This window comes from Bos indicus x Bos taurus, chromosome 16 (genome assembly GCF_003369695.1).
Source record: "Bos indicus x Bos taurus breed Angus x Brahman F1 hybrid chromosome 16, Bos_hybrid_MaternalHap_v2.0, whole genome shotgun sequence".
In the NCBI taxonomy this organism is placed as follows: Eukaryota; Metazoa; Chordata; class Mammalia; order Artiodactyla; family Bovidae; genus Bos; species Bos indicus x Bos taurus.
This window is the reverse complement of record NC_040091.1, coordinates 43,667,311-43,690,070: the sequence shown is the minus strand read 5'-3', so window position 1 is coordinate 43,690,070 and position 22,760 is coordinate 43,667,311. Positions and strand designations below refer to the sequence as shown.

The window sequence follows — 22,760 nt, the reverse complement described above, 5'->3', positions numbered from 1 at the left end:
CAAAATCCAGGAAATCAAACAAATAGACAAGCAGCACTTTGGGAAGCAAAATTCCCCAAGATACAGCAGTTAAAAAAAAAAAGACTTGAAGGCAGGGCTGCATGGGCTGTGAGGGTCTGCACAGAGCAAGACAGTGGGCTCTGATGGTTGCTTTTGGAAGGTTGAGAGCCCTTGTGCTCCAGCAGTCCCCAGCCCCCAGGGAACCTTAGCAGCCACTGCAGTGGGTCACTGGGTATCATGATAAAATCATGCAGGGAGACAGGGTTGGTGGCTCAGTGTCTGCAGTGTGTCACTCAGGAGAGTTTAGCCTCAAGCTGTGAGCCCTTGAAACTTGGATCTGTTGATCCTCAGATGGGATGGGGCCTGGGAATCTGTATTCTAAACACCACTACCCCTGTCCCCCAACCACCACCGACACCAGTCTCTCTATCAGGCAAACTCAGGAGCAGCTGGCTGTGCCAACCGAGTGGCCTCCCACTTGACTGCTTTTGCCCACAGACAGGACCCAGACATTGTTTCCAGGGCCCAACAGTGTGGAAAGTGCTGAACAGCACAGATCAGTCTGACCCACCCTGCCCAGCTCCACCCACATCAATGGCAATCAGTTTACCAAAGACACAAAAGAAAAATATTTTATTTAAAATAGCCACTTTGGCCTTGACCAGTCAGGGTTTTCATGACAACTTTGCACATGCCAAAAAACCTCTCTCAATGTCATTATTCCATTACAGGAAGTCTGCAAAAATGTTCTTTCTCTTGTCATGGATGCATGCAGAGCTCTGTCTGCACCCTCGACCGAGACTAAAGTCATAATCTTTATTAAAAAACAAACACACACACACACACACAAAACAAAAACAGACACAATTCAGAAGCTCAGAAGTACAGAGAGGCAGAAAGTGCTTAGTAAACCTGAGAAAAAGACCAAGGTTCAAAAAGTGCCTGAGAAGAGAGGGGCTCGGGGCTGAGCCTGCAGCCCCTGTGCAGGCTGAGGTCATACGGTGGGGCCCAGGGAATGAGGGTGGATAATCTTTGAGTACACTGACACACAGAGAGAACCCACAGGAAGAATGCACTTCTGTCTTGCTCTGATATGAGGCAGGAACCCTCCTAGAGTTCAGAAAGGGGCTTTATTCCACTCGTTCTACTGCTCTGAACTCCACCCGCCCAGCTAGACTGACCTGAGTGAGAAAGAGGAGATGCTGCTGTTTGCCAGTACAAGGACGAGTCCCTCCCCTGCCCACACCTGTTCCCCACTCACAGGAACATTTTCACCCGTCTACAGAGATGGGGTGGGGAGCAGAGGGAGAGAATGGAAATAGGTGCATCTTTGGGGTGGTTTTCAGAAGAGGCACAGCACAGCAGAAGTGCTCTCCTCTGTGCCCTGACTCCCTCTGCAGGTGTTTCCCGGCTGCATCTGGTCTGGGGAAACCCAGGTCAGGCAGCAGTGTTGCACCATCTGATCCAAGGCCTCTGGGGCCCCCTTGAGAACAGATGTAGTCTAGCATCATTCTCCCCGGGGCCCATACTCAGCCGTGACTGATTTTCTCCTTTGCAGCAGCAACTTCCTGAATTTCTGCTCCATTCTAGAAGCTAATGTGAGGCTCCTTACCATCTGTGCGCCCAAGGTGTGCTGTAACATTCTTCGGGGAACCCCAACTCCCCCGACATAGGCCATTTCTGTAAGCAGACTGCCCTCCTGCCAAGCAGCCCAGAACTTTCTCTGAATCCTAAAGGGATGTTCATCCCCTTGCTGATTTTCATAAAATCTTTTTTAAAAAGGAAACCCAACAAGAGCGTTTTCGACCTAGTTCTGTAGAGGACTCTTCCTTTCAGTCTCTTCCTGTTACAGATTTTGCTTTTGAGAGTAAAAGAGGGATCAACAGTAGCTGTGGCTTTGGTTTTAATCCAGAACCATTTTACGGGTTCAGAACATCACTGCAGTTACAGAGTGCTTGTGGGACCCACAGGAGGGGCAGCACCTGTTGAGTTCAACTCCTCCTCCTCAAGCCCCCCCCCCCCCCCATCCCAGTGACAGGTACACCTCCCTTCTTAGCCAGTGGCTTCTGTGACTTAACAGAGAAACTGTTTTCTGACCTATAGAGGAAAGGGTTGGTGGACGAGTCATAGACAATAGAGACATGGATGCTTCTCTTAAATCCTTTTTCTTTCATATCACCCCAGGATGCAAGTGTCATGCCTCCCAATCAATCCCCCTAACTTTCCCTTTCAGGGAGGAATCAGTATTTGGGTGATTTCCTAACTCTTTGGTTGCCTTTCCTGTAAAAAATTAACCTAGGAAGTGAATAAATCAGCAATCTCCAGGCAAGGATTACTGGAGTGGGTAGCCATTCCATTCTCTAGGGCTCCATCCCTGGGTCTCCTGCATAAAAGCAGGCAGATTCTTTACCATCTGAGCCACCAGGGAAGCCCAATCCTTCCCCAATGTTAAGTGTCTCATAGAGGCAGGAGTCTGGATCCTGGCCACACCATCTCCATCAAGGGCAGGGAGCCCATAGACACAATTCAGGAGGCCCCTGGAGACCGGCCATCCTGAGCAGCTGTGTGCAGCTGTGCCCATGCTGGTCACTAGGGAACCTCCTGGTTCAAGGTAACTGACCCTTGCATTGACCAGCAAAGCCATCCAGGAAAAGCCAGGCTCTCAGGGGAATTCCAACGCCCTGACAAACCAGGAATCTGCTGTGTGTATCTTGGTGGGGGCCCCGTCTTTGGCACCCCGGCAGTTTATTGAGGATGGGTGCACGGTTGTACATGTATCTTTTGGTGCCTTTCCCACCGGTGTGGGTCCCTCTGACTGTAAACAGTGCCGTGTAGTCAGGAGCCCCAGACTCCTGGACCCCAAGGTGACCTGGCAGTGCTCACGAACCACTGGTTTCCCTGAATCTCAGTGCAGCCCTCGTGCTGACAGAATCCCGCCCAGTGCAGAAGGACACGGCGTGAGAGGGATGTGCCTGAGGGTCAAGGAGGTAGACAAGCTGAGTTTGCGCTGCTCCCCACGGGGGTCAGGAGCTGCAACGGCAGGAGGCTGATAGGGCACCTGGCATGCCCACTGGGGACTCAGAGTCGCCTGCCCCAGGTCGGCCGCACCACGCCTGGAACCGGAGGGCAGCAGCTCAGGTGCTGGGAAGTTCGTTTGGGGTCCGCCTGGGCCTCTGAGACTCGCCCCTCTTGGAGGGCGCAGGGGCCTCGGGAGGCTGAGGGGAGCAGCAGCAGCAGCAGAGGGAGAGGAGCCGGGTCCTGACCACGCGCGTGCAGAAGACGAACATGATGCAGTTGGCACCTCCCTGGAAGGTGTTCCCGATGCCCTGGTGGGGAGAAAGGAAGAGGCTTGAGTGCCAGGGCTGAGTGGGCCTGAGCAACACATGCAAGGAGGAGCAGGGGACCCAGGACCTTGTCCTCCACCCCTGGGGGCTGGTCCATGGGGACCCTGGCCACCAGGACCTCTGACAGCACCGGGCAGGCCTGAACTTGAAGGCATGCCTCGAGTCTTCTGGGTTGGGAAGGGCTAAGGGTCGGTCCACTTTCCTGGGGTTCCTCCTAGGCCATGGGACAGCAACTCAACACCCACGGGCTGCCCTGGAGCCACGCTGACTTTCAACCTTTTCTCCTCAAGGCTCCCTGTCAGGCAGGGCATGGAGGAGGGCACAGGGGAGCAGGTCCCCCACATGCCCACGCTGGCCGGAGCATTGGGGCCTGCCTGCCCCACTGACCCTGCAGCCGGCCAGGCAGGGGAGGGCAGACCTACGTGCAGAACCACCAGTACCGGCATCCGCACCGCCGGGGAGCCACAGAGGGTCAGGACGAAGCGCACGGTGCTCCAGACCCGCAGGCAGATGAAGATGAGCGGGATGAGGACCAGCTTCTTATTGGCCACGGAGGTGCGGCGCTGGAGCTGGTGTGCCTCGGAGAGGATGGGCCGGTACTCCGAGAGCTCCTCGTGCTGTGCGGGGAAGGCAGAGAGCAGACGTGAGATGAGCGACATGAGATGGGGGCCCTCCTCCCCACTCCCTCCCTTGCCCTTGGGCTGCTGTCTCCCCGCACCTCCTGGGGACAGATTGGCTGGAGTGGGAGGATGTGAGGCGTGCAGTGCCTGACACTGGCAGCCCAGGTTCCATCTCTGGCCCGTCTTATCCATCCACTGGCCGTTCCACATCCTCACATGGATGTCTAAAACATGTCGGAAGCTTTTCATGTTCAAAACAGATGGCTGACCTCACCCCCAAGCCTACTGCCTGCTTCCCCATCTCAGCCCTGTCCTTCCAGCTGCCCGGGCCCCAAGCTTGGGAGTGGTCTTTGGTTCCTGTCTCCGTGCGACAGCTCATATCTGCCCCATAGGCAAGCTCCGCAGGTTCTGCCTTCAAAACGGACCCAGACCTGGAAGCTCTGTCCACAGTCACTGCCACCAGCCAGGTCCAAGCACCGCCAGCACTTCGCTGGATGGTTGCCACTGCCTCTTCACTGGTCTCCCTCCATCGCCCTGATCACCCCAACCCCCTCTCCACTGCAATGTCACTCTCAACACAAATGCAGTATGGTTCCTTGAAAACCAGTGTTCGTTACAGCACTATTTACAACAGCCAGGACACGGAAGCAACCTAGATGTCTTTTGGAAGATGAATGGATAAAGAAGACGTGGTACATATACACAGTGGAATATTACTCAGCCATAAAAAAACATCTGAGTCAGTTCTAGTGAGGTGGATGAACCAGAGCCTGTTATACAGACTGAAGTAAGTCAGAAAGAGAAAAACAAATATCATATATTAACACATGTATATGGAATCTAGAAAAATGGTACTGATGAGCCCATTTGCAGGGCAGCAATGGAGACAAAGACACAGAGAAGAGGCTTGTGGTCACAGAGAGGGAAGGCGAGAGTGGGACAAACGGAGAAAGTAGCTCAGCATATGTACACTATCACGCGTAAGGCAGACAAGAGCGCCAGTCACTCAGCCACATCTGACTCTTTGGGACCCCATGGACTGTGGCCCACCAGGCTCCTCTGTCCATGGGATTTCCCAAGGCAAGAATATTGGAGTGGGTAGCCATTCCCTTCTCCAGGGGATCCTCCTGACCCAGGGGTCCAGATCTCCTGCATGGCAGGCAGATTCTTTACCATCTGAGCCTCCAGGGAAGCCCCCATAAGATGGATGGCTGTTGAGCAGTTGCTGTATCACAGGGAGCCCAGTGTGGTGCTCTGTGATGACCTGGAGGGATGGGCGGGGGGTGGGGGTGGGTGGGAGGGGGACGGGAGGGCAGGGATGGAGGCCATGGAGGGAGGGGATGTATGTACAATTATGTCCGACTCACATTGTTGTATGGCAGAAAACAACACAACATTGTAAAAATTAAAACAACAACAAACCTAAGTCAGATCAAGCCAGTTTTCCACTCCAAGCTCTTGGTGACTCCTCGTTTCATCCGTTCCTTAAAAAGTCCCCAACTCTAGTTCTCTCTGACTTCATTCCTGCCACATTCCTCATGCTTATTCTGCTCCAGCCACACAGACCTCCTAATCCTCCAAACATGCCAGGCACACCCCACGCCCGGGTCTCTGCACAAGCTCCCTCCCACATACATGCCCCATCAGTTCAGTTCAGTTCAGTCGCTCAGTCAGGTCCGACTCTTTGTGACCCCATAAACCGCAGCATATCAGGCCTCCCTGTCCATCACCAACTCTCAGAGTTTACCCAGACTCATGTCCATTGAGTCGGTGATGCTATCTAACCATCTCATCCTCTATTGTCCCCTTCTCCTCCTGCCTTCAATCTTTCCCAACATCAGAGTCTTTTCAAATGAGTCAGCTCTTTGCATCAGGTAGACAAACAGCCAAAAAAAAAAAAAGACACAGGCAAGAGCTGCAGCTGGGCGGCGGGGCGGGGGGACGGGGGTAGTCCTGGGCAGAGCCTGGTGGGGCCCTTGGGAACTTCCATCTGGGAGCCCTGGAATCTTCCTAGGGCAGGAGGAAAGAGGAGGTGAGAAGGGCACCCCCAGCCCAGACAGAAGACCAACTAAAAAGCCCTTCAAAGACAGAGAGGATCTCAGACCCATTGGTACTCCTGCCAGCATCTCTGTCAGTGACTCAAAGTTAAGCCACAAGAGGGCGGCAGGGAGGAGTGAGAATCAGGTAGATTTCCAAGTAAAAAGAAAACCCGAAGTGTGTGTTTCAGGAGACAGACAGGAGCACAGGGTGGGGATCAGGTCTCAGACAGCTGCGAGGAGAATTTTACACACTTGGAAGTTGTTGCTGAGCCTGCAGCACACTCGAAAGATGGGGGCATTCTCTCCTACAATTTCAGCCTTGAAAACGCAGAGCAGAAGGACACACACCACATCAGCAGGATAAGCTAGGAAGCCTGTCCCCAGAGCTTTCACTCTGTTACCACTCCAGCCAGGTGCCATATTTTACCTTCCATCGGAATTGCACCTCTGCCTCCTCCTAGGAGTGCAGGAACCATGCTTGAATTCTCATTAGAAACTCCCACTGCCACTCAGAACTTTCATGTATAGTAGATGCTCAATAAAAATGCACTGAACAAATGCTTGAGCAGATCAATGGATGGGCTAATCTGAGCATTTCTGGGGTAGCCCTTTGCACATGGCTGGCTTCCTTGGTGGGTCAGCAATAAAGAACCCATCTGCCAATGCAGATGTGGTTTTGATCCCTGGGTTGGGGAGATCCTCTTGAGAAAGGAATGGCAACCCACTCCAAGAGTCTTGCCTGGGAAATCCCATGGACAGAGGAGCCTGGCGGGCTACAGTTGCCAAAGAGTCAGACACAACTTAGTGACTAAACAATCACAGCAACGACTTGTACATGGCTAGGAGAAAGCCCGTACTTCACATCTGCAGAAACGAACCGGTAGTCCAGCACAAGGAACAATTCGGTCAGATGATCAGAGGAAAAGCATTCTTTCTGAGAGTTTCTGGCCAGAAGTCTAGCAGACTTCTGATCAGCCCAGTCTATTGAATTCCTGAGAGCCCGAAAAACCTACCACTTAGGATATTTTAATCACCAAGAATAAGAAGTGAATTATTTGTACCACTGATTAGGGAAGTCTGTGGCCTTCCCTCCCCAACTCGGGGGGTGGGGGTGGGGCTGCCAGGTCAATTCTTATTTGGCTAGTGCTGATCTGCACGTAAGCATCTTTCATCCAGGTTCCTTTCAAGGTTAAACAACTGCATGGATCTGTCCAGGAGGGGGCAGTAGAGAGCTGTGGCCCAGACCGCAGGCTGAGCTCGTATGCCTCCTTGATTCCACTCACTGGGAGTCTGCGGAGCCCCTTAACCTTGGTGAGCCTTGTTTCCTCATCCACAAATGAAGGAATGAAAGGACCCGCCCCGACGGGGCTGTGTAATTATCAAACCAGACAACCCACAGTGCTTATAAAATTCGGCATGCATCACGGTGAGTGATGCAGAGCAAGCCCTCCCTCACTCTGGCCGGCCACTCGTCCTTCCCCTGAGATGGCCGACCCTGTTGCGGGGACACACTGGCCACACAGAGCTCTGGGCGGGCCCCCCGGGGCACCTACCGCCCGGTGGATGTGCTTCCGGATGAGGAGGTAGAGCACGGGCAGAGTGACGTAGGCCAGCAGCTCCCACAGCTTCCCGGTCAGCAGCATCCACAGCACCCGGTCCTCCGCCTCCAGGTTGATCCAGCACCAGCCCACCGACACGTCCGAGGCGTCGTAGCCGATCTTCTTCAGAGCCACAGCTGCCACGGTGATGGCCAGCGGAACCCCCCAGCTGAGGAGTAAGGAGCAAACAGACCGCGGTGAGGTCAGACCCAGCTCCCAGCAAAGCCAGCAAGGGCGAAGCGACCGGGATGCTGTGCAGACAAGGTCAGTGCTCTCCCAAGCCCACAGCAGACAGTGTCCCTGGAGAACAGGGGGGCTGGAGTCCTCAAAGCCCCCAACCCAGCTCTGCTCTGCCTAAGCCCAGGAAAGGGGACACAGGGGCTGTCCTGGCCTCCCACCTGGACACACACATCCTCCCAAGCGCTCGGAGGCTGGGTTCTAACTCAGAATTGCCAGGCTCCTCGGAGACTAGGATGCCATAGCATTCTCACTTCCCTGGTGGCTCAGACGGTAAAGCATCTGCCTACAATGTGGAAGACCCGGGTTCGATCCCTGGGTTGGGAAGATCCTCTGGAGAAGGGAATGGTAACCCACTCCTGTACTCTTGCCTGGAGAATCCCGTGGATGGAGGAGCCTGGTAGTCTACCGTCCATGGGGTCTCAAAGAGTCAGACACGAATGAGTGACTAAAATCACACACCATAGCACCGGAACAGCCAACTCCTTCCTGCTTCGGGAGGCCTGGGCACCAACCTGCAAACATCGGCCCATGTGGCCAAACATCATCCAGACACCCCACTAGCAGACAGGCCCCCGTGACCAGCCTGGGTCCGGGAGTGCATACATACACTGGCGGCTGTCAGGGTCCCGTGCAGCTGCAGCAGGAACTAGAAGAGGGGGTAGGCTCTAGGCAGACATGTCTTCTTGGGCCCTGGCAAGGATCCAAATGTGTTAGTCACTCAGTCCTGTCTGACTCTTTGCGACCCATGCTACTCTGTCCATGGAATTCTCCAGGTAAGAATACTGGAGTGGGTAGCCATTCCCTTCTCCAGGGAATCCTCCTAACCTAGGGGTTGAACCCAAGTCTCCTGCATTGCAAGCAGATTCTTTACCATCTAAGCCACCAGAGAACCCAAGGGGACACTTTAAAGCATAGAGCCGGGGTAGGGCCCCCTCTCAAGGCAGTGCTGGATGGACTTTTCTAGAGTTTAGCACAATGGCAACACAGCCAAGATTAGGGCCGAGCCCCAGGGCCCTTCCCTGGTAGTCCCCACACCAGTCTCCCCCCAAAACCTTTCAAGTTGGTGAGAGGGACACAAACAAGCTAATGTGGAGGCCCTCAGGGTGGTTAAGAGCTTGGACAGCGATGCAACAGGCTGGGTCCAAGTCTCGGGCCTGCCCCGCATGGCTGCAACACATCAGTGTTTTTCTGCACAAAATGGGGATGATCACGGTGCCTGGAGCAGAGCATTGCAGTCAGTCATTACCAGAATGAACTGATCAGCGTGAGGTCCGCACACAGGACAGGGTGTGTCCGTGTTTATGTCAGGCAGGCTCATCCCTAGGTCCCAGGATCCAGGATCCAGGCCTGCGGTGCAGGCGCCAGGGAGGTGTGAGGCCTGTGACCCCAGGAGGACACACGAGCCTATGTCCCAGATCAGCTGCCCAGAGAACAAGTAGTAAGTGACCAGGACAGTGTCATTAGGAAAACACTTAGTGCGGAAAGCGGGAAAGCGGTTCTACCTCAAGGGCTCTGTGTAAGGGATGCCAGCTCTTTCTGAAAGTCATAGAACATGTGGTCCCAGTTGCACTTGGTCTGTTACCAAAAGGAGGCTAGAAGAGCGGTGTTTCTATCTGGGTCTCCAAAGGCTGCAGGATGGGGGAGGAGGCAGGGCAGGCATGGTGATGCATAGGAGAAAGCTCCCTGGGCCTGGGGAAGGCTTGGTGTCCATCCTCCACTGACCGCTGCAGGAGGGCCCCACAGCCCTGCAGCTCCGGCTGTCCGGAGGCGGAAGCGACATGTCCCCCTTGAAGGCACAGAGGCACAGGAGGGGCCAAAACTCCACCCAAATGAAAGGACTATGGGATTATTATGTTACACTTACAATGGAGTGTGCTATTTTTTTTCAACTTTATCTGTGGCTGCACTGGGTCTCGGTTGCTGGGAGAGGGATTTCTCAGTTGTGATTAGCGGGGGCTACTCTCTAGTTGTGGTGCACAGGCTTCTCATTGCAGTGGCTTCTCTTGTGGAGAAGGGCCCCAGAGTGCAGGCTCCAGAGTGCAGGCTCAGTGGTCGTGGTGCACGGGCTTAGTTGCTCCGTGGCACGTGGGATCTTCCTGGACCAGGGATCAAACCATGTCTCCTGCATTGGCAGGAGGATTCTTAATCACTGGACCACCAGGGAAGCCAAATGCTTGTCCTGTGAAGAATTATTGATCTATTAAGTTAATATATATTATTGTCAAACTATTTTGTCTTTATAAAAGTTTCCCACTTTAAAACTCAAGCCATTGTAAATAGCGCTGCATTGAACGCTGGTGTATGGCAGAAACCAACACAACATTGTAAAGCAATTATCCTCCAATTTTCAAAAAACAACCGCACACCATCCTAGTAAAGGACAACATGTGTCCACTATGAGTTCCAGAAGGCGATGGCCATGTGGGCTCACTGCTCCACCTCAGCATCCACATCAGCGCCCGGCGTGTGGCGGGGCAAAACTAGGACCTACTGAATGAATGAAGCATGAGCCCAGCGGCCAAGACAGCTTTTCCCAATTAAATGTTCACTGCAAGGACATTCCTGAAAGGAGGTGAAAGGCTTTTAAAGCAGCAGTCTCCAACCTTTTTGGCACCAGGCACTGGTTTCATGAAAGACAATTTTTTCCACAGAATGAGGGGTGGGGGAGGATGGCTTGGGGATGTGGTGTTGGATAAGACTGTTGAGAGTCCCTTGGACAGCACGGAGATTAAACCAGTCAATCCTACAGGAAATCAACCCTGAATATTCATTGGAAGGACTGATGCTGAAGCTGAAGCTCCAATACTTTGGCCACCTGATGCGAAGAACTGACTCACCGGAAAGGACCCTGATGCTGGGAAAGATTGAAGGCAGGAGGAGAAGGGGATGACAGAGGATGAGATGGTGGGATGGCAACACTGACTCAATGGACAAGAGTTTGAGCAAGTTCCAGAAGATAGTGAAAGATGGAGAAGCCTGGAGTGCTGCAGCTCATGGGGGGTCGCAAAGAGTCAAGACACAACTTAGCGACTGAACAACAACAAAACACATTAGATGCATTGTGCACTTTATTTCTATTATGGTTACAGCAGCTCCACATCAGATCATTAGGCATTAGAACCCAGAGGGTGGGGACCCCTGTTAAAGGGCTGAACCAGAAATCTGAAGTTAGAGGTGGGAGAGCAGTGAGTAGAGACCATCAGCTGGCAGGATGGGAGCCAGGGATTCCCATCCTGGGGGGAAGGCAGAGCACAGGCTTGGCAGGAGGAAGCTGCCTCCTTCCCTCCTCAGCATCCTCAGGGCCCCCAAAGGAAACCCAGGGACCACAGGGTGACAACCATGGTCCAGGTTTTACAACTTTTGGTCTGATGGACAAAAGCTACAACGCGATGTCTCTCCTCTGTGTGATGGGTGTGCCTGGAGCTGAGTCTGTGCTGGAAAACAGCCAGAGGGAAGACCAAATAGACAAAAGGTTTTAAAAGGGCTGAGACTGTGGGTTGATCAATCAGAGTCGCTGTTTGAACTTGAGCACAGACAGCAGCTTTACTGGAGCCAGAAGCTGCCTGGGAGGTACCTGAGTGTACCTCCCACTCAGAGGAGTAACCTCAGGGAGCGTGGGAACAGAATGGGCTGGATGGTCTAATAACCCCGCCAAGCAGGCTCCAACAGATGCGTAATTTATAGGTAAAGACACTGGTGTGTTGGTGATGTTTTAACATCAGAAAGACGTCTGCATACAGACACACACACACACAAACTGATTATGAGTTTTACTAATATAAAGTAAAACGTATGGAAACCTAGGTGGGCAAGGGAGAGTGGAATGAATTGAGAGATTGGGATTTACATATATACACGATTGATGCTATGTATAAAATAGATGGGCTTCCCAGGTGGCCCAGTCAGTAAAGAATCCACCTACCAATGCAAGAGACACCAGAGACATGGGTTTGATCCCTGGGTCGAACCCCTGGAGCAAAATGGCAACCTGCTCCAGTAGTCTTGCTTGGGAAATCCCATGGACAGAGGAGCCTGGCAGGCTAACATACAGTCCATGGGGTTGCAAAAGAGTCAGACAGGACTTCGTGACTAAACAACAGCACATTAAATAGATAACTAATGAGAGCCTACTGTATAGCTCAGGGAACTCTACTCAGTGCTCTGGGATGACCTATGGGAAGAAAATCCAAAAAAGAGGGAATACATGTGTATTTAGAGCTGATTCATGTTGCTGTACAGCAGAAACTAACACATCAATCGTAATGTGAGAAACACGCTCAGCAGCCCAAACTCAAACGAACGGTCTTGGAGAAACAAGGTGCAGCGGGAAGCGGGGCTTTAATGATGGTCTTGCAAGATCGGGTGTCTGGTGGGCAGGCTCACCCAGGGTCGCTACATGGATCATGTTATCGGCAAGCTATCCCTAGCAGGCAAGCCCCTCCTCCAGTTCCTCACTGGCTGAACACTGTGGAGCAAACAATCTTCCTGGGTGTCACCTCGGTTTACTTCCTCTCTCTTTATGGGCTGGCCCCTCACTGACATCTTGTTTCCTCCTTTCCTCCGCACCTATTTCCGTTCTTATGTTTTGAATTCACCAATGGAATGAGCCAGCATGAAAATCCTAGGCATCCCGCCCTCTCTCTGTTTGCCTGGACTTTCTAGTTTTGTAACTATTGCATCAGCAAGCTGTCACTCAAAACTACCTATTCTTGAAAATGGACCACTTTAATAAAGTTCTTTATTTCTTGCAGTAAAGCAACCATACTTCACTATTTAAAAAAAAAAAAAAAACGATGTGAGGCGAGGCACACAATCTGTAAATAATAATAAAATACACAATACTCATTGTGTACTCCATACAGCCAATTGATTCTCACAGGATGCTCTTGTTGACTTTTTCCAAACTGGTATCCGCAGCCAACCTGTGGTTGCAGTTAGCCAATGAGAGTAGTTCCCTGACAGGAAGGTGGATGCTATTTTCATTTTCCTTAACGAGTAAGATGGAAGTGAAATGAGGAAGACCTGGGGCACCAGACAAGTGCTGGGAACTTTACTGGCTTGATATGAAGTTGATATGATGTTTGACATGACCAACCTCTCTGTGACTTAGGTAACACTTTTCCAACACCAGAAGATATTTCTTCTTTTTCCCTGCTCTGGGACCTGGCCCATTCTCATCACCTTCCCCTGAATGTCCAGCTTCCCACCTGCCCTGATGTGGCTGCTACCTGGGCTTAGGTTCAGAGACAAGAAACACTTTTACATTTTATCTTTACTACTAACATTTCCTGGGCTTCCCAGGTGGCACTAGTGGTAAAGAATCCACCTGTCATTGCTGGAGACATAAGGATATGCGTTTTATCCCTGGGTCAGGAAGATCCCCAGGAAGAGGGCCTGGAAACCCACTCCAAAATTCTCACCTGGAGAATCCCGAGGACAGAGGAGCCTGGCGGCCTACAATCCATAGGATCTTAAAGAGTTGGACATGACATTTCCTAATCACTTTCTTAACTTTAGATCAGGGGTCCAACATACTAGGGCTCTCAGGCCAAATCCAGCCCAAAGTCTGATTTTTAAATTTATTTTTCCATTTTATTTATTTTAAATTGGAGTATAGTTGATTTAAAATGTGTTCATTCCTGCTGTACAGCAAAGTGAATCAGTTATACATATACATATAGCCACTCTTTTTATTCTTACAGTCTTTTAGTTGGAGAATAGGTAATTTATGATATTGTGATGGTTTCTGCCATCACAATATAGCACAATATAGCAACATGAATCAGCCATAGGTATAAATATGTCCCTCTCTCTTAAACCTCCCCCTACTTCTCTCCCCAGCCCACCCCTCTAGGCTGTCACAGAGCACCGGCTTTGTGTTCCCTGCATCACACAGCAAATTCCCACTGGTTACCTACTTTACACATGGTAATGTGTATGTTTCAGCGCTACTATCTCAAATCATCCACCTTCTCTCTCCCCCACTGTGTCCACGAGTCTGTTTATTTCTGCATCTCCACTGCTGCCCTATAAATAGGTTCGTCAGTACCATCTTTCTAGATTCCATATATGTGTTAATATACAGTATTTTCCACTCTTTTTTTAGATTCTTTTCCCATGTAGGTAACTACAGAGCATTGAGTAGAGTTCCCTGTGCTACACAGTAGGTCCTTATTAGCAATCTCCTCCCTGGTGGCTCAGTTGGTAAAGAATCTGCCTGCAGTGCAGGAGACCTGGGTTTGATCCCTGGGTCAGGAAGATCCCCTGGAGGAGGAAGTAGCAACCCACTCCAATATTCTTGCCTGGGAAATCCCATGGACAGAGGAGCCTGGTGGGCTACAGTCCATGGGGTTGCAAGAGTGAGACACGACTTAGCAACTAAAATATATATATAAATATATATATTTATATATACTGGTATATATGTCAGTCCCAATCTCCCAATTTGTTGTATGTTCTTTAAAATAAAGTTTTATTGGCACACAGCCACACTCACTGGTTACATGTCACCTATGGCTGCTTGCAAGTTACCAGAGCTGAGCTGAGCAATTGCATGGGACGTCACATGGACTGCAGAGCTGAAAATAATCACTATCCAGTCCTCTACAGGAAAAGTTTGCTGACATCTGCTTACAAATCAACAAAACTATAATTAGGACCAAAGGGGTTCTTGTTTTTCATATAATTTATTTAATTGTACGTTTAAATAGTTTAATTTTTAATGATAGTTCTAGCTAACAACCAGCCCAAAAAATACCCTGAAATTTAACAGTTGGGTTCCACAAACTGGCTCCAGGTCACCACTAGACAAGGGAAGAAAGGGATGGGGGGCTGAAACTGCACTGGGTTCTCACCTACAGAGCGAGGTGAAAGGCTGGCAACCTCAGATAAGCCAAGTTGCTCTCTGGCCAAGCGATCACCCTGAACTGTTGGTGGTATGCGACCCTGGAAGGGACTCTGTAAAGACAAGTGTGACCTAATTGCCACTTTCCAGAAATGTCTACTGCTAATTTCTGACAAGTATAGGGCTGGCCAAAAAATTCAGTTGGGTTTTTCTGTAAGATGATACAGAAAAATGCGAATGAAGTTTTTGGCCAACCCAATACCACGTAACAGGCTTCTTTTTTATCCCTGTAAAAAAAAACACCATCAATCAAAAAGTAAACAAAACCAGAAGAAGTAAGATATGGCTTAACAACAGCACACACGAAACAGACCAAGGGTTGCAGTTGATCGTGGCCCAGAAGGTCACGTGGTCGGAGAGGTCTCCCTGATGCTCAGATGTGGGTGATGGAGAGCGGCCAGCAAACCGTCCTGCCTCCATGTGGACACCTGGGACCCATATTCTAAACCTGAGCCTGTGACGCTGGCACCAGAGCAGGCATGTGAGGAGGCACTGGGCCTTGAGTGCTGAAAGACTTCTGAGGAGGGCCGGTGAGTGCAATAGCCATCAGGCGGACAGAGGAAAGAAAAGGCAGGCATGCTGCTCAAGTCCCAAAGCAGGGGGCTGAACTGGCAGCTTTCTCCCCTCCCCACTCCCACCAAGGGAAGGAAGTCATGTGACCACATGCAGGGGATGCTGTGAAAAGGCCTGAGGAGGGACATGGTTAGCGCAGGTGACCCCTTCTCTCCAAACCTGTGATATAGGCCGAGGAGAAGCAGGGCTGGGGTCACTTAGATGGAAGGCGCCTGAAGACTACACCAAAAAAAGGGATGGCAGAGGATGAGATGGTTAGATGGCATCACTGACTCAATGGATATGAGTTTGAGCAAACTCCAGGAGATGGTGAAGGACAGGGAAACCTGGTGTGCTGCAGTCCATGGGGTTGCAAAGACAGGACTGAGCAACTGAACAACAACAGAAGCCCATCTGTGAGCAGAATCCCCTACTTGGAAGGGCACCAAGGGCTTCTCCCAGAGGCATCCAGCCCCAGCTCTCACCTGTGTTTGCCTGGAAACCAAGGCCAGACTCCAAGCTGGCTACCTCCCCCTTCAGAGGCAGTTATGGGGTGAGTATGTCTCCCCATCTCCCCCAGATTCCTGTGTTTAAGTCTGAACCCCTAGAACCTTGGGATGGGACTGTATCTGGGGATAAGGTCTTTAAAGAGGTGATGAGGTCAAAATGAAGTCATTGGGTCGTCCTAATCCAATAGGACAGGTGTCCATGCAAGAAGACTCGAGAGTCCCTTGGACTGCAAGGAGATCAAAATAGTCAATCCTAAAGGAAATCAACCCTGAATATTCTTTGGAAGGACTGATGTTGAAGCTCCAATACTTTGGCCACCTGATATTAAGAGCCCTCTCACTGAAAAGACCCTGATGCAGGGCAAGATTGAGGGTAGAAGGAGATGGGGGCTGAAGCTCCAATACTTTGGCCACCTGATGGGAAGAGCCAACTCATTGGAAAAGACCCTGATGCTGGGCAAGATTGAGGACCGGAGGAGATGAGGACATCCCTGACACAATGGACATGAGTTTGAGGAAGTTCTGGGAGATGGTGATGGACAGGGAAGCCTGATATGCTGCACTCCTGGGCGTCACAAAGAGTCAGACACTACTAAGAGACTGAACAAGGAATGGCTTTGTAAGAAGAGATCTGGATGCAAACACTCACTGAGGGACGACCATGTGAGCACACGGGGTGCAGACGGCTCTCTGCAAGCCAGGAGGGGAGGCCCTGCCCACACCTGGATCTCAGACTTCCAGCCTCTGGAACCCGGAGGGAAGGATGTCTGTTGTTTAAGTAAGTGCCCCACCCAGTCTGTGGGCTTTGTTAGGGCAGCTGGAGCAGACTAAGGCAGAGGCTGTCTTACCAACTGTAGGGGAGAGACATGCAGGGGCAGGGGACCGCAGCCCAGCCCTGGGGACCTCCCCTCTCATCACACCCAGACCAGCAGAGCTGGGGGCCCTCAGTAAGCTTGGGGGAGGTGTAAACTGACAAAAGTCCTGCAGCCTGGACACGAGCTTGGCTTGTGGAACTCGGCATTCACTTTGTTCTTTGGTTGCCCAGTGAGAAGCTGAACCAACGCGGGATCAGCTGGGCAGTGAGCAGGCTACCTCCCACACCTGAATTCCCTGGCATTTGTTAGAGTCCCACGAGAGGCGGCCGGTGCCCACAAGAGCAACACTCTGGATTTCCCTCAGAGTTCCCAGTTTGCCCAGTTGGGGATCTTCTGAAACCTGTCCCACCAGTCAGGGTGGGGAATGCCTGGGGTGACTCAGGGGTGGAAAGACCCTTCCCGCTCTGCCCCACGGGCTCCAGATCTCCTCAGTCCACTGTGGATTCCTGCACTTGCCCCTCACCAGACCTCACCCTTCCTACAGATCTCTGCTACATGGGTGGCCCTTGCTGGGAGGCCACAGGAGGGTCTTCTCCCCAAACAGCAGAGCCTGGTCCCTGTGCCTGTGCCCTACGGAAAGCCATGACTGTGAACGTGACCCTGAGATGCTCTGAGGACGAAACCACCAGGCAACAATGTGCCGATTTAGAAAGATCTTGGGAGAAGGACAGAGCCGGCCCAGAGGGAGGCAGCTGCAGGGAGCAGGGCCTGGAGAAAGGAATCCAGGCCTGAGGAGGCCTGGAGGTTTCTGCCCGGACAATGGGCTCTTAGTGTGAAGCGCTGGGCAGAGAGGCAGGACGTGGGAGTTCAGGGCGTCAGCCACTGGCCAGGCCACCACGAGGTTGCTCTGTGGCCCTAGCTGCAGAGGCGAAACACTCCCTGCCAGAGCCGGGCTCTGCAGTCCTGGTTCTGGGGGGTCAAGGAGCGCTCTGTAGCACACAGGGATGCTTTTCTGCCCACCTGGGCCCAGGTAAGGCCTGCGGCATCTGCATGTGCCCCAGCAGGGTCGAGGGGCAGCCCCTGGTGCCCCCACGAACATGCAAATGCAGTGCAGAGACCTCACTGTAGCAGGGCTCTCAGAAAACAAAGTCAGTTCAGCTCTTGTCACTTTGGGGAGCACCACCTGGCATGGGGTGCTGTTCACGCGGCCATTGCATCTATCCCCATTCAGGCACGGTCACCTGGGGCCTTGTCACTGGGCCCTCGGTGAGCAAGCCGGTGTCTGCTTAGAGAGCTCACAGGCTCTCCCCTTCAGGGCCCACGGTTCACCTTTTCTCTGCACGGGAACTTCCCCCTCCCCACAGCAGGGGGTTTTATGGTGACTCTGCGGTGCCCTAGATTTCTCTCTTCCTCCAGAACTCCCAGCCACTGCCAGAGGGTGGGTGGGCACGTGGGCCAGGGGTCATGCCCACATCTATTCCCACTTCAGTGGAGCCCAAAGAAATCCTAAGGCTGCTGCAGGCAGCCAGCTTGGCCCGGGCCCATGGTGAGATGTGGCACCCCTGGCCCAACCTCCCCCCGCAATCATAGGACACACCAGTGGATGCCTGGAACAGGTGGCCCTGGGGTACGCAGGTTGGAGACAGTTAAGGACCCTGCCACCTTGGTTCAGAAGGAGCCCACCACCTTGGGGGGGAAGAGGGGCTGTTTTGAAAGGCAAATTGCTTTCTGCAGGGCGAGAGAGATGGTTTCAGGCTTATGTTATCAAAAGGGAAATGACCCCACCCGTGGCCACTGAGCTGCCCAGCACTTTCATAGGTGAGAACTGCAAACAGATGGTCACAGATGCTTATCCACATGCATGTACAACATGACCACAAACAAACTTATGGTTACCAAAGGGAGAGAGGGGGTGGATAATTTAAGATCCTATGTGTTTGGGATTAACATATACACACAATTATATATAAAATAGATAAACAACAAAGACCTACTACAAAGTACAGGAAACTCTACTCAGTATTTTCTAATAATCTATAAGGAAAATGAACCTAGAAAAGAATATAAATATATAACTGAGTCTGAAACTAACACAACATTGTAAGTCAACTATGTTTCAATCAATCGATCAGTCATGTGGTGTCGGTATGATGCCGCTGCCACTGCTAAGACACAGTACGAAGGGACCTGATGCAGGACTTGCCCTTGAACGTGGAACATTCTCACACCTTGGCTTCCCTGATAGTTCAGTTGGTAAAGAATCCACCTGCAATGCAGGAGACCCCAGTTCGATTCCTGGGTTGGGAAGATCCACTGGAGAAAGGACAGGTTACCCACTTCAGTATTCTGGCCTAGAGAATTCCATGGACTGTACAGTCCATGGGGTCGCAAAGAGTTGGACACAACTGAACAACTTTCACTTCACTTAAAAATGAAGTAACAACCAGAAGATTCACCTTGGAATGCTATAGGAATCAATGGATATGAAACCCTTGAGGGAGAGCTTGAGACTTCCAGGAGGTTTATCTAGACAAAATCCTTATTAACTACAAAAGGAAAAAGAGTAACTGCAGTGGAGACTGGTAGATAACACTTCCACCAAGTGATCAAAGTGAACATCACCAGGAAACGTACAAGTCACAGTTGCCAGCCACCCCCAGGTAGCAAGCAAGAACCGGTTTCTGTGAGATTTCAGCCCAAAGTGCCGATTCTGAATCTGTTCAGGGACACACTGACTGAACCCACCCACCCCAGTAACCATCTGCATGAGTCATTTTTCACCAGGTGATTCTGGTAGGGGACACAGAACTAACAAGCCACCACCAACCAGAAGAATTTGGGAAAGGTCAAAAGGAGACAGGAGACTCCAGTCCTTATATCCTCCCATAATCCTCCTCACTGGAATCCACCTTGGCCGAGCAATACTCACACCACCAGGAAGGGCCTTGAGTCACAGCGATTGGCCAGAGACTACCTGGAAATGAATTACCTCATCATAAAACCCAAGGCTGCAAGCCACGTGGCAGAGCAGTCCTCCTGGGTTCCTTTACCTACTGCTTTCCCTGTGGACACCCCTTCCCAACAAAGTCTCTTGCTTTGTCAGCACGTGTGCCTCTTTGGACAATTCATTTCCAGATGTTAGACAAGCATCCACTCTTGGGCCCTAAAGGGGGTCCCCCTTTCTGCAACAATTCCACTCACCAGGAAGCATCAGGTAACCTGGATGAGAGAGATATCCTACAAAATAGGGTGCCTGTACTAGTCCCAAGTGTCTCAGTGGTAAAGAATCTGCCTGCCAATGCAGGAGATGTGGATTCAATCCCTGGGTTGGGAAGGTTCCCTGGAGAAGGAAATGGCAACCCGCTCCATTATTCTTGCTTGGGAAACTCCATGGACAGAGGAGCCTGGTGGACTACAGTCCATGGGGTCGCAAAGAGTCGGACATGACTTATCGACTGAACAACACTAACAACATGGTCATGCAAGAGACTGCCCTTGCCTTTTGGAAATACACCCTGAAGGATTAGGAGCAGGGGGCATCAGGTCTGCAACTTATTCTTAAATGATTCCAGAAAAAAATTAATGGAAAAGATAAATAAAGCTAATGTATTTAATTGCACATTAATAGTGGGGGAAATCCAGAATGCTAAAAATAAATGACTGCCGAATTACCTCTCAGTTTAAAAAATTATTGTCAAGGCCAAGAGACAAGACGGAATCCTAAAGGGGCACTGACCTTGAAGTTCTAACTCGGAGCCTCCTGCTCACAGCTCTGTGGCTCAGGCAAGTCTCATCAGCTGTGGCTGGAGGGTGATCAACCCTGGGTGAGTCCCCTGGGTTATGGAGGATCAAAGCGCTAAGGAATCAAGACAGCACTTTGCAAGACCTCAGGAGCCTGACCTCTGAGGATAAAGTCTAAGCTGCTCTCCTTCCCCAATGAGATTTTTTTTAAAGTCTTTCAGTAAAGGAAACTATGTCAGGCATTATGATAGAGCCCCAGGGGGCATGCAGGGACTTCATGGGTACTAGTCTCTCCAGCCTCCTGCAGTGTATGGCTGCATTCAGCTCTATAGATGGCTTTTCCTACTTATCATGTCCTACCACTTAAAAAATATATATTACTTGTAGACTTCATGGCCAGTATTTAATGGCAGCATAACACTTCCAGGTAGGTTATAGTCTATAACTTACTGATCCCCTATTTTTTGGACATTCAAATTGTCATCACTGGCTAACAGTGCCATGCAAACTCCTTTGTACATCCAGCTTTGCATGTCATTTGGTTGATCTCCTTAGACTAGATCCCTATAATAGGATTTCTGGGATCAAGAGGTATGAACCAAATACTTTCTACATGGATTATTCCAATTTACATGGCCAAAAATAATTAGGAAAACACCAGTGTCATCTGCATATCACATTAATATCCTGCCTTACTACTTTTTTCCTTCTAATTTAAAGAGAAAATGATACTTCTTTGCTATTGCTTGTTTGAGTATTCATGCTTTTACTACTTTGTCAGAATGTCCTCTGTCCATTTCTGAAGATATTTGTCAGTTTTCTTTAAAAAAAAAATCAACTCATAAGAACTCTTTAGAGAATAGAGATTGACCTTTTGTGTATTCATATTTTAAAATATTTTTGGAGACTGGAAGGTCTGAAGAAGAGCACTGATTTCCAGTCATTTGACATGGTTAATGACTGGGTCACTGTGTAGCCTGAGTCTGAAGATGAGACTTCCCACTGCCAAGAGGTCCTTGCTAGTGGAGGTAATGGAATTCCTGTTGAGCTATTTCAAATCCTAAAGATGATGCTGTGAAAGTGCTGCACTCAATATGCCAGCAAATTTGGAAAACTCAGCAGTGGCAACAGAACTGGAAAAGGTCAGTATTCATTCCAATCCCAAAGAAAGGCAACGCCAAAGACTCTTTAAACTACCACACAATTGTACTCATCTCACACACTAGCAAAGCAATGCTCAAAATTCTCCAAGCGAGGCTTCAACAGTATGTGAACCAAGAACTTCCAGATGTTCAAGCTGGATTTAGAAAACACAGAAGAACCAGAAATCAAATTGCCAACATACACTGGATCATCAAAAAAGCAAGAGAATTCCAGAAAAATATCTACTTCTGCTTCATTGGCTACACTGAAGCCTTTGACTATGCGGATCACAACAAACTGTGCAAAATTCTTCAAGAGATGGGAATGCCAGACCACCTTACCTGCCTGCTGAGAAATCTGTGTGCAGGTCAAGAAGCAACAGTTAGAACTGGACATGGAACAACAGACTGGGAGAGGAGTATGTCAAGGCTGTATATTGTCACCCTGCTTATTTAACTTATATGCAGAGTACATCATACAAAATGCCAGACTGGATGAAGCACAAGCTGGAATCAAGATTGCAGGGAGAAATATCAATAACCTCAGATATGCAGATGACACCACCTTTATGGCAGAAAGCGAAGAGGAACTGAAGAGCCTCTTGATGAAAGTGAAATAGGAGAGTAAAAAAGCTGGCTTAAAACTCAGCATTCAAAAAACAAAGATCATGGCATCCGGTCCCATCACTTCATGACAAATAGATGGAGAAACAATGGAAACAGTGACAGACTTTATTTTATTGGGTTCCAAAATCACTGCAGATGGTGACTGCAGCCATGAAATTAAAATACGCTTGCTCCTGGGAAAAAAAGCTATGACTAACCTGGGCAGCATATTAAAAAGCAGAGACATTACTTTGCCTACAAAGGTCCATATAATCAAAGATATGGTTTTTCAAGTAGTCATGTATGGATGGGAGAGTTGGACTATAAAGAAAGCTGAGCGCCAAAGAATTGATGCTTTTGAAGTGTGGTACTGGAGAAGACTCTAAAGAGTCCCTTGGACAGCAAGGAGATCAAACCAGTCCATCCTAAAGGAAATCAGTCCTGAATATTCACTGGAAGGACTGATGCTGAAGCTGAAATTCCAATACTTTGGCCACCTGAGGCTAAGAACTAACTCACTGGAAAATACCCTGATGCTGGGAAAGATTGAAGGCAGGAGGAGAGGGGACGACAGAGGATGAGATGGTTGGATGGCATCACTGACTCCATGGACATGAGTTTGAGTGAGCTCCGGGAGTTGGTGATGGACA

General features: G+C 50.3%; 1 protein-coding gene across 1 annotated transcript in view; it reads right to left on the bottom strand.

Moving 5' to 3' along the window:
* Window positions 1-605: 605 nt before the first annotated feature.
* GPR157 (G protein-coupled receptor 157) overlaps window positions 606-22,760 on the bottom strand; it is a 24,605-nt gene continuing 2,450 nt past the window's right edge. The window contains exons 2-4 of the mRNA XM_027564989.1: window positions 7,557-7,770; window positions 3,767-3,961; window positions 606-3,326 (exon numbers count right to left, since the gene is read on the bottom strand). Coding sequence (XP_027420790.1) covers window positions 3,135-3,326; window positions 3,767-3,961; window positions 7,557-7,770 — 601 coding nt within the window. The 3' untranslated portion in view covers window positions 606-3,134. The remainder of the gene's footprint in view (window positions 3,327-3,766; window positions 3,962-7,556; window positions 7,771-22,760) is intronic.